At 43.8% G+C, this 12,797-nt stretch overlaps 1 protein-coding gene across 1 annotated transcript; it reads left to right on the top strand.

Annotated features, from left to right (window-relative positions):
• The first annotated feature begins 2,132 nt into the window (after positions 1 to 2,132).
• On the top strand, positions 2,133 to 4,824 carry LOC123440666 (putative F-box/LRR-repeat protein 23). Its single transcript, XM_045117226.1, has 4 exons — positions 2,133 to 2,434; positions 2,522 to 2,633; positions 3,057 to 3,403; positions 3,814 to 4,824. The coding sequence occupies exons 1-4, from the start codon at positions 2,259 to 2,261 to the stop codon at positions 4,577 to 4,579; spliced, it is 1,401 nt and encodes a 466-aa protein (XP_044973161.1). The 5' UTR covers positions 2,133 to 2,258; the 3' UTR covers positions 4,580 to 4,824.
• The last annotated feature ends 7,973 nt before the right edge of the window (positions 4,825 to 12,797 follow it).

Below are 12,797 nucleotides of genomic sequence, written 5' to 3'. Positions count from 1 at the left end.
AGTTCTCGAGCATCTGCTTCCTCATGGTCATCATTTTCATCTGACTCAATGTTGAAAACCTCTACACCAGCACCCTCACCTACTTCGTCCTCGTCTGCAACAATATCCTCGTCTGGGTCCCCATCATTTGCAAGATGTGCAAAACCAAGATGGGCCATGTACGCCTCTGCCGTCCGCTTAGATGTGTCAAAAACAACTAATGCACCGGCCCCAAGATTGAAGTCTGCGACAAACTTCACCCAATCATTGCCGCCCATCGATGTGGTCTTGTGCCCTCTGTACACATCCAATACATACCTATGCCCATGTGCTTTGAAATTGAAGGACCTTCCAGCTATGTGCTTTAGACTATCCCTTATAGTGCATGGTATGTTCTACAGGAAAAAGACAAATACAAACAACATGGTAAATAGAAAAAAGGTTAGCAAAAACTGGAGAAAAAAACATAGAGACATTAAGAAGCATGTCAAATAAAATGATAAAACATTACTATGAAGCTCTCAGCTTCATTGTTGACATAAACTCCCCATCTCTCTGTGGTGCTGTTCTCGCAGTATGCATGGCAAACTGGGCAAGCCATCCTTTTCAAGATACAATAAAAATAAAAAGGTTACATACATAATAATGGAATATTCGCTTCAAAATATAAAAACATCAAAATAAAGGGAACTCAAGAAATCTACAAATCTTCTAGGAACAACTCAGGAAACCTACAAATCTTCTAAGAACAACTAAATGTCCTCTTCAACAACACCTACTTAAAACAAACATAAAATGGGGGAAAGAAAAAGACTCACCTATCATATATTTCAAACTCTTCTATAAGAAGTACATCATCTAACAACTACAAAACAATCCCTAATCTGATACATCATCAAACATCTAACCTAACCTAATACATGATCTAATAGATAATATAACCTAACCTAATCTAATACATGCCTACAAAACTATATCACCTAACCTAATACATCATCTAATACATAATATAACCTAACCTAATCTAACATATAACACCTACATCATCTAACAACTACAAAACAATCTCTAATACTAACACAAAAATCAATGAATCAAACATAACCTAATATTCAAAAATACTATCAAAATAAGATGTTCATTTTTTTGAAGGGATTGTGGGAGATTACCTCAACGAAGTTTTGAGGGATCCAATCTAGTGATTTTCGTGGAGGAGGGAGTAGATCAAGGGGGGAGGGTGTGAGGGGAAGAGGGGGCGAGAGAGAGAGATGAGTTCTGGCGGTTGGGGGTGGAGGAAGAAGATGTCGGACCAGGGGTTACTTAACTTACCCGACCCAGACGCCATGGGTCTGGGCAGACGCCAGGGACCCTGGCATCTCGACCCTTTGCCACGTCATCTGGTCAACGGGGGGGAGGGGGGGGCAGATCGAGCGGGTCACCACCAGACGCCAGGGACGTTGGCATCACGTAAAAAGGTCAAATTAGAATATTTTTTGAAACGAAGGTCAGATCTGTATTTTCTTTGTCTTACAAGTTATAACAAAAAAATTGGCCGGAAAAAAGAGCCCCCATCCAATTTCTTGGCCGCCTCAAATCTGGCCAAACGGGTCGTGCCTGCCGGGCCGGCCCGACTGCCCGCAGGCCAGGCACGACACAGGTTGGGCCCGGCATGGGCTACGTGGGCCGTGCTCGGGCTGCCACCCCGAGCCCGCGTGCTGGCACGGCCCAGCACGATTGGGGAGCGATGGGGGAGCAGGGGGAGCGGCCGTGCGGGCGTCGGGGCGTGCGGCACGACACGTGGGACTGTGGGGACGGTGGGAGCGGGGGCTCCGGGCGGGAAACGGGGAAAGGGCGGGATCTGGACGGGATCTGGGAGGGAGAGGGGCGGGAACAGACGTTTTTTTTTCAATCAAATCGGCCGGCGTTCCGTGGGCCTAGCGTACCGCGGGCCGGCTCGTTTAGGCAGCGTGCCGTGCTTGGGCCTGATAGCCTGACACGCGGACCGGCATGACACATCCGTTTAGTAATCAGGCCTAGGCGTGCCGTGCCGTGCCAGACACGATTCTGCCGGGCCGGCCCGTTTGGTCAGGTATGGGCCGCCTCCGCTCCTTTTGGCCACCTCGCTCTTCCCTCGGGCGAACGCCAACTTCTAGTTCTAGTTTCAAACTGCTCTCCGTCTCTCGACTCCCAAGGTATCACCTACGCTCGCTTCTCGTTCCAAGGGTTTGGGGTTCCGATCTGGTTGACCTATAGTTCCCTTGCGGAGGCGGCGTGAGGGCATGTCGAGCCCCTCCGGCGACGGGGGGCGCCGCATTAGCGGCAGCCCCACGGCCGGCGGCAGCAGGGAGGAGCGGGGCGCGTTCCTGCCCGTCGCCGATATCAGGCGCATCACGAGGAAGGCTACCCCGCCCAACGGGGAGATCGACGAGGAGGCCGTTCAGGAGCTAGTCTCCGAGTTTGTCCCCGCAGCCCTTAGATCTCCGTTTGGCTTGAACGGCCTTTGCCCTTTGGTTTCGGCGGCTGACGGGTCGGTGCTTTGCAGGGCGAGGGGCGACAGATCCAAGAGGGCGAAGCGGGAGGCCATGGCCGGCGACGACCTGCTGACCGAAATGGCGAAGCAGGGGTTTCAGGCCTACCCCCACAAGAACAGAGTGGTGCGTATACTGGTTTGATGGATGTTTGGGTAAATCATAATTAGGTGGATTCTGAGATGATAATGGTAGATTGATTTGCTAACTTGGTCTGATTGGCTTATCATCGATTGCAAAGCTTAAATAAGAGTTCACCTTGAGGCACTGCTTTTGGCACCAAATTGGGTGGTTGTTCTGCAGAACTTTCTTGCCCCCTAAACAAGCCGAGCTTTGCTTCGCTACACCCTCCCCAAATAAATTTTTTAAATAGCATTTCGTACTCAGATAATTATCTGATTGTTGCTTCAGTCTAAGCCATTTGATCGGCCATAGGTTTCCTTGTGGATCTTAACCTTGTCTATCTTGTGTTAAAGCTGTCTCATCTTGCAAATTTCAAGCTCACGTTAGGCATCCTTGTGATCTCTGCAATGACACCTTGTTTTTTAGGAGCTACCTTGCACGATGAAGGTGGAGCCAAAACCCTTGCCTGTGTCTGATGTCAGGGATTGGTCTGAGCTCCCACTCGATGCGCTTTCTGCAATCTTCATGAAGCTTGGGACCATTGAGATCCTGATGGGCGCCGGACTTGTGTGCCACTCATGGTTGGTGGCAGCCAAGTCCCCTGAGCTGTGGCGTTTCGTGGACATGACACGCCACAAGTTGGTTTTTTCCAAGCCGGAAAACGTCATGTGCCAAATGGCAAAGGTGGCTATAGACCGCTCTGATGGACGGATGGAATCGTTCTTGGTTCAGAAGTTTGTCGCTAGTGAACTCCTGAATTACATTGCAAGCAGGTACTTGTTCTTTGTGTCCTAAATTCCCATTCTTGAATTTCAGCATTTGGTCTCTTACTCTGTATTCATGGAGTTCAAAGGACAGACCGAATGCTTTCTGTATGGTTATATTTTGTCAACAATTAGGGAAAACATATTTAGGACAGGTCGCTTATGGCTAAATAATTTGTCTTGAGGTACTGACTCTTGTTAGATATTTATGGTACATCGTTATATGTTATTTACGACAGGTCACTTTTGCCAAATGTGAAACTCATTTGATATTTATCATACGGTAGATGTCTCCAAACCACTCCCCTTTAAGGGGAAAATATGTTTACTGTTTAAACTTGTTATGTAGTCTTACTGTACTTGTCTGATTTTGCTCGGTTCATGTGATATCCTGTCTACTTTCATACTTGTCTCTGCAGATGCAACTCATTGAAGAGCATTCGGCTCATCGGCGCCTGTTACTTTTGGGATGATGAGGACGTAGTAATTAAGCTTGCAGCTAAATGTCCAATGCTAGAAGAGATAGAGTACTCTGGTCAGAAGCTGACATGGGACTTTTTCAAGGGGATTGGTGCAGCACGCCCAGGGCTGAAGCGTCTAAGAGTCTGTTTGCCGTGGTACGATTCAGATTCAATAGAGCATGAGATAAGGATGGAACAACAGCAAAGCGACGAGGAGGAAGAGGAGGAGGAGGAGGAGCCTTATGAGGTCTGGGAGGCGAGACACAATGAGGAGGCCTTTGCCATAGCAGAGAGCTTGCACGAGCTGCGGCTCCTTCAGATGGCAGGCTACGGCCTGACTAAAAAAGGGGTGTACGCCATCCTTGAAGGCTGCCCCCACCTCGAGTTCCTCGACCTTAGAGAATGCGGTCACCTCCAAGTTAATGCTGAACTCCAAGCTCGCTGTGCTAAAATCAAACATGTCCGGCTGCCAGGAGGATGGCCTCATGTTCATTGCCCAGAACTTGATATCATTGAAGAGGACGAAGGTGAAGTGACCGAGCTACCTGATCTCTATGAATTGGAGGCTCAGGCTCTCCGCAACGGGGCAGCGATGGACAATGTAGCGATGGACAATGATGACTACGGTGAGAACTACTGGGAGGACTACTCGCTCCCGTCGTCCCCTGACTCGCCTGTGCCGACCTACTCCATGGACGATCCCAGATACTACTGGGAGCTGTAACAGATGCAGCTGTGCCATGTTCAGTAGTTCAAGTCACTGTCTTGGTGTTTTGGATCCTGAATATTTTGTGTATATCCCTGCAGTAAGGCTTTTGATGTAGAAACAAGCCGATGGTGCTTTTGAATCATCTGCCTCGTAGTGTGTGTTTTACTAGTTTGTGTAAATGGTTGGACGGACTGCTTTCAAGTGTCTAGTAGTACGCAGCTGTATTCTCACGTTAATTGTTTGAACCTTTACTCAGCTTATTACTTGTGCGCTGAAGTTTTAACAAATATAAGAACAACTTATGGGAGTGGGACATTCTAAAAGTACATTTTATAAAGAAAAACATGACAATCTTTTATCCTACACAGAATACACACGGCGCAAATGGTCATGCATTTCGATGGAACTTTGTTAGGTAACCTCATATTTCATATTTTTTACATGTTTATAAGTATATTAGCCATACAGTATCGTTTTGCTATTAGACAAGACATTTTGAGTCACTCCCTCCATTCCCTTATACAAGGCCACACAATCAAATTACACGTACTCCCTCCGTATCAAAATAATTGTAGTCGCGAAGAACTAGGACTAGTTCGTCAAAGGGAGTACTTTTCAAGTCAATTTTTCTTTTCGTTTAGCGGGATCATTAATACGAGTTCTCTCCAACTACAATTATTTTGGTATAAAGGGAGTACTTTACAAGTCAATTTTTCTTTTCATTTAATGGAATCATTAATACGCAGCATACATGCAAGAAAGAAATATGAGGGAAATAGTCGAATTTTATCATGTGGAACTTCGTATATTTTTATGTTCGGTGATCATTTGCCCTAGCTGAACTTATATTCAGTTAATTAACATTGTGAATTCTAAACCCAAGAAACAAAGCACAAATTCAGACAAGGGGAAAAGAAAAGGCAGAGCATATACAACTGGACTCCTCAAGCCCTCCCCAAACGTTCGGATGGATAGCCCGATCATCGTCCAGACCGAAAATTGCCACCCAACTGGAGCCCCCAAAGCTAGACCAAACATTCGGGGTTGTTCGGCAGCCCTCAAACCCAACTCATATGTGGACCGGATATGAGGACACCGAGACGCGTCCATCACGTCGGATCCGATGGGCCGGACCCATCCTAAATCATCCCCAACCTAGCCTGACCAGCCTTTTCCTTTCTCTCTTCTTCCACGTTTGCGCCGCCCCTTCCCTAGCTCTTTCGCAACCGTAGCTCCTTTGTCGTCCCCAACCCATAGTGTTGCCATCACCGACCCCAAATCCCTCTGATACTTCTCCAACATATCTACGTTTTCAAATATTTTTGCTCTTGTTTTGGCCTCTAATTTGCATGGTTTGAGTGAAACTAATCAGGACCAATGTTGTATTAAGCAGAACTGCCATGATGTTGTTTCTGTGCAGAAATAAAAGTGTTCGACATTATATGGATCTTTTTGGAGATTTAAGAATATATAAAAATACTCGAACGAAGAAGTACCGTAGAGGAGCCACCATGGGGCCACATGGACAGGGGCGCGATCACCCCTAGGTCACGCCACATGTCCATGTGCCCCCTTGACCACAGCCTTGGCCTGATTCTGACACTTTAAATTCACATCCGCCTTGAAAAATATCATAGAAAAGTTTCATCACGTTTTACAGTAATAGTCTTCGCCACCTCCCGTTCTTTGCATGAGAGCCCTAATCTAGAGCCCATTTCTGGCTTCACGGAGAAGGATTCGTCACCATCGTCGTCACCAACCCTTCTCCATCAACAATTTCATGATGATCACATACATGTGTGAGTAGTCCATTGTAGGCATATTGGAGATAGATGTGGTTTGGATGAGATTTCTTATGTAATCGTTGTTACATTTGTTAGGGCTTGATCCCTAGTATCCACTATGTTCTGAGATTGATGTTTCTGTGACTTTTCTATGCTTAATGGTTGTGACTAGGACCCGAGTGCCATGATTTTAGATTTAAACCTATTATGTTTTCATGGATATACATTTGAGTTCTCAATCTTATGTATGCACCTACTATGGTTCTAAACCCAAGACCACAAAGTGACAACAGTTGGGATACTCTACGGGGATGAGTGTAATTTGAGGAGTTCATGTATTTCGTATGTGTTAACGCTTTGTTCTGGGTACTCTATTAAAGGAACCCCTTAATTACCCTTAGTTTTCATCATGACCCCGCTGCAATGAGAGGGTACGACAAAAGATGTTATGAATTTTTTTATCGCAAGAATGTATGACTATATATGGAGCCTACATATGATTGATGAATTGGAGCTAGTTTGTATCGCTCTAGATTATGACCGGTGCATATTGAATCTCATGTGAAAACCCCATCACTACTCCTTGTCTGTGATTTTCTGCTATTATTTCCGTTACAACAACTACTATTGCACTTGTTGCTGCCTTACAAACTTGTTACTATTGCTACTATTAATGTTTCACCGCTGCTATCATATTATTGTGCTACTAATAAATTGATGCAAGGAAGTTATCTCTAAGGTGTGGTTGAATTGACAACTCAACAACTAAGGCTTATAAATATTTGTTGGCTCCCCTTCTGTCAAATCATGATTTGGGTGAAATACTACCCTAAGACTTTTGCGATCCCCTATACTTGTGGGTCATCAAGATTATTTTCTGGCGTCATTGTCTCGGAGCATAGTTCTATTTATTAAGTTCAGTTGGGAGTCAATTACTTGCTGCAATTTATCTTTACTATGAAGAACCACAATGATTCCAAAATTAAGATCATGCCCTCTAAGACAAGGGGATGTAAGGAACTGATGATATGTCTCCAACGTATCGATACATTATGAAGTATTCATGCCATATTTACCTATATTTACAATATTTTATATGGTTTTGCTGCACTTTGTATAATTTAATTCGAACTAACTCGGACTAACGTTGTTTTCGGCAAAATTATCGTGGTGTTGTTTTTGTGCAAAAATTAAAAGTTATCAAAATCGCCCAAAACTTTTTGATGTTTTTTTCTGAAAAAATAAGAAATACTGGAGCAAAGAACCATCGGAGGAGGGCCACCTGTTAGTGCTAAGACAAGAGGGTGCGACCACCCCTGGGCGTACCCGAATTGCTTGGGACCACCTCGTGGCTCCGTTTAGCGTGATTGCAACGCTGCAAAATTATATAAATACAAAACCCCTCAGAAATAAACTAGAACTTCTGCTCCACCGCCGCAAGCCTGCATACCTAAGAAAACTTATCCGGAGCCCGGTTCCAGCACCCTGCCGTAGGGGGCAATCATCACGAGAGGCCATCACCATCATCCCAGTGGTCTCCGTGACGAAGAGGGAGTAGTTCACCCCGGGCTAAGGGTATGTACTAGTAGCTATGTGTTTGATCTCTCTCTCTCATGTTCTGGAGATGTTCCGATCTTGATGTATCATGGGCTTTGTTAATATAGTTGGATCATATGGTGTTTGTCCCTTGCCATCTTGATGTGATGAATTGCATCTTTCCCTTTGAGACTTTAGTATGTCGGATTGAATATTGGATTTGAGATCACTTGATGTATGTCTTGCATGTGTATACCCGTGGTGACAATGGGGTATTCTATTGACTCACTTGATATATGTTTTGGTACTCAAGTTGTGGATTCCCGTGGCGACAATGGGGTAATCTATGCATATGGGTTGATACATGTTCTTATCCTACTTTCTTTGATAGAAATCTTGGGGTACTCTTTGAAGTTCTTTGTGTTGGATTGAATATGATGAATCTGAAATTGTTTGATGCATGTCGAATAATTAACCCACAAATACTTGAGGTGACATTGGAGTATCTAGGAAACATTACGGTTGATTGATGTGTATCATAGGTGTTATTCTAGTACAAACTCTAGGTATGTTTGTGACACTTATAGGAATAGATCAATAGATTGATCAGAACAAATAGATTTGAGGAGGTTTTGCTACCTATATCAATTTCATCTTATGTTCTCCGGTAGATATGAACTTTGTTGGAAATATGCCCTAGCGGCAATAATAAATTGGTTATTATTATATTTCCTTGTTCATGATAATTGTTTATTATCCATGCTAGAATTGTATTAATTGGAAACTCAAACACATGTGTGGATACATAGACAACACACTGTCCCTAGTGAGCCTCTAGTTGACTAGCTCGTTGATCGAAGATGGTCAAGGTTTCCTGGCCATAGGCAAGTGTTGTCACTTGATAACGGGATCACATCATTAGGAGAATGATGTGATGGACAAGACCCAAACTATAAACGTAGCATATGATCGTGTCAGTTTATTGCTACTGTTTTCTGCATGTCAATGTATCTGTTCCTATGACCATGAGATCATGCAACTCCCGGACACCGGAGGAATACCTTGTGTGTATCAAACGTCGCAACATTACTGGGTGACTATAAATGTGCTCTACAGGTATCTCCAAACTTTTCTGTTGGGTTGGCATGGATCAAGACTGGGATTTGTCACTCCGTGTGACGGAGAGGTATCTCGGGGCCCACTCGGTAATACAACATCACAACAAGCCTTGCAAGCAATGTGACTAAGGAGTTAGTTACGTGATATTGTATTACGAAACGAGTAAAGAGACTTGCCGGTAACGAGATTGAACTAGGTATGGCGATGTTTTGGTATAGTTGAGTTATAGGTGTTGGTAACCGAAAGTTGTTCGGAGTCCCGGATGAGATCCTGAGGTCACGAGGAGCTCGAAATGGTCCGGAGGTAAAGATTGATATATAGGAAGTCCTGTTTTGGTCACCGGAAAAGTTTCGGGCTCATCGTTAGTGTATCGAGAGTGTTGGGAGGGTACCGGGGACCACCGGGAGGGTTGTCACGCCCCGAGGGGCCTCATGGGCTATGGGAGGAGACAAACCAGCCCCTAGTGGCTGGCCTAAGCTCCCACTAAGGTCCACGAGGTTTGAGAAGGAAAGAAACCCAAAGGTGGAAAGGGGTTCCAAGTGGAGAGGAGGAATCCTACTCCTGGTAGGATTGGATTAGGACTCCTTGATACGTCTCCAGCGTATCTATAATTTTTGATGGTTCCATGCTATTATCTTGTCAAACTTTGGATGTTTTGTATGCCTTTTATATCTTTTTTGAGACTAACTTATTAACTCAGTGCCAAGTGCGAGTTCCTGTTTTTCCGTGTTTTTGACCCTTTTCAGAGGAGAATATTAAACGGAGTCCAAACGAAATAAAACCTCCGAAAAGATTTTTTCCGGAACAGAAGATACACACGAAGCTTGAGAACCAAGGTAGAGGACACCAGGGGAGGCCACAAGCCCCCTAGGCGCGGCCTGGGGCGCGCCTAGCAGGCTTGTGGGCCCCCTGTGGCTCCCCTGCCCTACTTCTTCCGCCTATAAATCCCCGAAAAATCCAAAACAACGGGAGAGATCCACGAAAATACTTTTCCGCCGCCGCAAGCTTCTGTCTCCGCAAGATCCCATCTGGGGCACGTTCTGGTGCCTTGCCGGAGGGGGGATGCGGATACGGAGGGCTTCTTCATCAACACAATTGCCTCTCCGATGATGCGTGAGTAGTTCACCATAGACCTTCGGGTCCATAGCTAGTAGGTAGATGGCTTCTTCTCTCTCTTGGATCTTCAATACAAAGTTCTCCATGATTTTCATGGAGATCTATCCGATGTAATCTTCTTTTGTGGTGTGTTTGTCGATATCCTATAAATTGTGGATTTATGATCAGATTATCTATGAATCATATTTGAGTTTCTTCTGATCTCTTATATGCATGATTTCATATCCTTGTAATTCTGTTCGAGTTGTGGGTTTTGTTTGGCCAACTTGATCTATGATTCTTGCAATGGGATAAGTGCTTGGTTTTGGGTTCATACCGTGCGGTGACCTCATCCACTGACAAAAGGGGCAGAGAGGCACGCATCGTGTTGTTGCCATCAAGGGTAAAAAGATGGGGGTTTATATCTATTGCATGAATTTATCCCTCTATATCATGTCATCTTGCTTAAGGTGTTACTCTGTTTGTCATGAACTCAATACACTAGATGCATGCTGGATATCGGTCGCTGTGTGGAGTAATAGTAGTAGATGCAGAAAGTATCGGTCTACTTGTCTCAAACGTGATGCCTATATGTATGATCATTGCCTTAGATATCGTAATGACTTTGCGCAGTTCTATCAATTGCTCGACAGTAATTCGTTCACCCACCGTAATATTTGCTATGTTGAGAGAAGCCTCTAGTGAACACCATGGCCCCGGGGTCTACTTCACATCATATTTTCAGCCCTACACTTTTACTTTGTTGCACTTTCCGCCTTCAGATCTCACCTTGCAATCAATCGTGAAGGGATTGACAACCCCTTTGTAGCGTTGGGTGCAAGTTTGTTGTTTTTGCGCAGGTACATAGGTGCCTCATCTTGATGCTCCTACTGGATTGATACCTTGGTTCTCAAACTGAGGGAAATACTTACTGCTACTATGCTGCATCACGCTTTCCTCTTCAAGGGAAAAAACCAACGCAAGCTCAAGAGGTAGCAAGAATAATTTCTGGCGCCGTTGCCGGGGAGTATCAAGTGAAGCTTATCCAAGTAAGTGTCGCAAACTCATCTCTTCCATTTACTTTTTTGCCTCTCGTTTTCCTCTCCCCCACTTCTGAAAAACAAAAATTTACAAAAATATTTGCCTTTTTCGTTCGCCCTTTTCTTTCGCTTGCTTTCTGTTCGCTTGTGTGCTTGTCTGCTTGGTGAAGTCACCATGACTGAAAACACCAAACTTTATGACTTCTCGAATACTAATAATAATGATTTTATTAGTACTCCGGTTGCTCCCGCCACTAGTGCGGAATCATATGAAATCAATGTTGCTTTGTTGAATCTTGTTATGAAAGAGCAATTCTCCGACCTTCCTAGTGAAGATGCCGCATCCCATCTTAATACCTTCATTGAGTTATGCGATATGCAAAAGAATAAAGATGTGGATAATGATGTGATTAAATTGAAGCTATTTCCGTTCTCATTGCGAGATCGAGCAAAAACTTGGTTTTCATCTTTGCCCAAAAATAGTATTGATTCTTGGAACAAGTGCAAAGATGCTTATATATCCAAGTATTTCCCACCAGCTAAGATTATCTCTCTCCGTAATGATATCATGAATTTTAAGCAACTAGATCATGAACATGTTGCACAATCTTGGGAGAGAATGAAATTGATGATTAGAAATTGTCCCGCTCATGGCTTGAGTCTTTGGATGATTATAAAAATTTTCTACGCTGGTTTGAATTTTGCTTCTAGAAATATCTTGGACTCCGCCTCCGGTGGAACTTTCATGGAAATCACATTAGGAGAAGCCACAAAACTCCTAGACAATATCATGACAAACTATTCTCAGTGGCACACTGAAAGGTCACCTACTAGTAAAAAAGTACACGCTATAGAAGAAATTAACTCGTTGAGTGCTAAGATGGATGAGTTAATGAAATTGTTTGCTAGTAAAGGTGCTCCTTTAGGTCGAAACGATATGCCTTTGTCTTCCTTGATTGATAGTAGCAATGAGAGCTTGGATGTTAATTTTGTTGGTAGGAATAATTTTGGCAACAACAATGGTTTTAGAGGAAACTATATTCCTAGGCCTTTTCCTAGTAATCCCTCTAATACCTTTGGCAACTCCTACAACAATACTCATGGAAATTACAATAAATTACCCTGTGATCTGGAGAGTAATATTAAAGAGTTTATCAACTCTCAAAAGATTTTCACTGCGTCCATAGAAGAAAAACTACTCAAAATTGATGATTTGGCTAGGAGCGTTGATAGAATGTCTCTTGGTATTGATGCTTTCAAAGTTAGATGTGCTCCTCCCAAGATCAATATGGATGAAACTTTGAAAGCTATGCGTGTTTCCATGAATGAGAGTAAAGAAAGAACCGCTCAAATTCGTGCTAGACATGAATGGCTTAAAAAGGCGTGTTCTCGTGATGAGAATCACGAAGATCTTAAAGTGCTTGGTGTGACTCCCATTGAATCCTTGTTTTCTTGTGTCAAACCTAATGATGATGGGGCTGGATATGAATCCACCTTGGTTGAAAAACGCCCCAATGATTCGGAGTCTATCTATCTTGATGCTAAAAGCGTTGAAAGTGGAGCAAAGGATATCTAAACTTTGAGTAGTAATGAAACTACTACTTTGGATTTCAAGGAATTCAATTATGATAGTTTCTCTTTGATTGAATGTATTTCCTT

This window comes from Hordeum vulgare, chromosome 3H (assembly GCF_904849725.1).
Source record: "Hordeum vulgare subsp. vulgare chromosome 3H, MorexV3_pseudomolecules_assembly, whole genome shotgun sequence".
NCBI classification, from domain to species: Eukaryota; Viridiplantae; Streptophyta; class Magnoliopsida; order Poales; family Poaceae; genus Hordeum; species Hordeum vulgare.
The sequence above is the reverse complement of the archived record's forward strand: the minus strand, read 5'-3'. Positions and strand labels throughout refer to the sequence as shown.

Coding starts and splice junctions, on each gene's coding strand:
- LOC123440666 (XM_045117226.1), top strand. CDS start 2,259: ATGTCGAGCCCCTCCGGCGACGGGGGGCGCCGCATTAGCGGCAGCCCC. Junction 2,634..3,056: donor ACCCCCACAAGAACAGAGTG/GTGCGTATACTG, acceptor CTTGTTTTTTAG/GAGCTACCTTGCACGATGAA. Junction 3,404..3,813: donor CTGAATTACATTGCAAGCAG/GTACTTGTTCTT, acceptor TTGTCTCTGCAG/ATGCAACTCATTGAAGAGCA.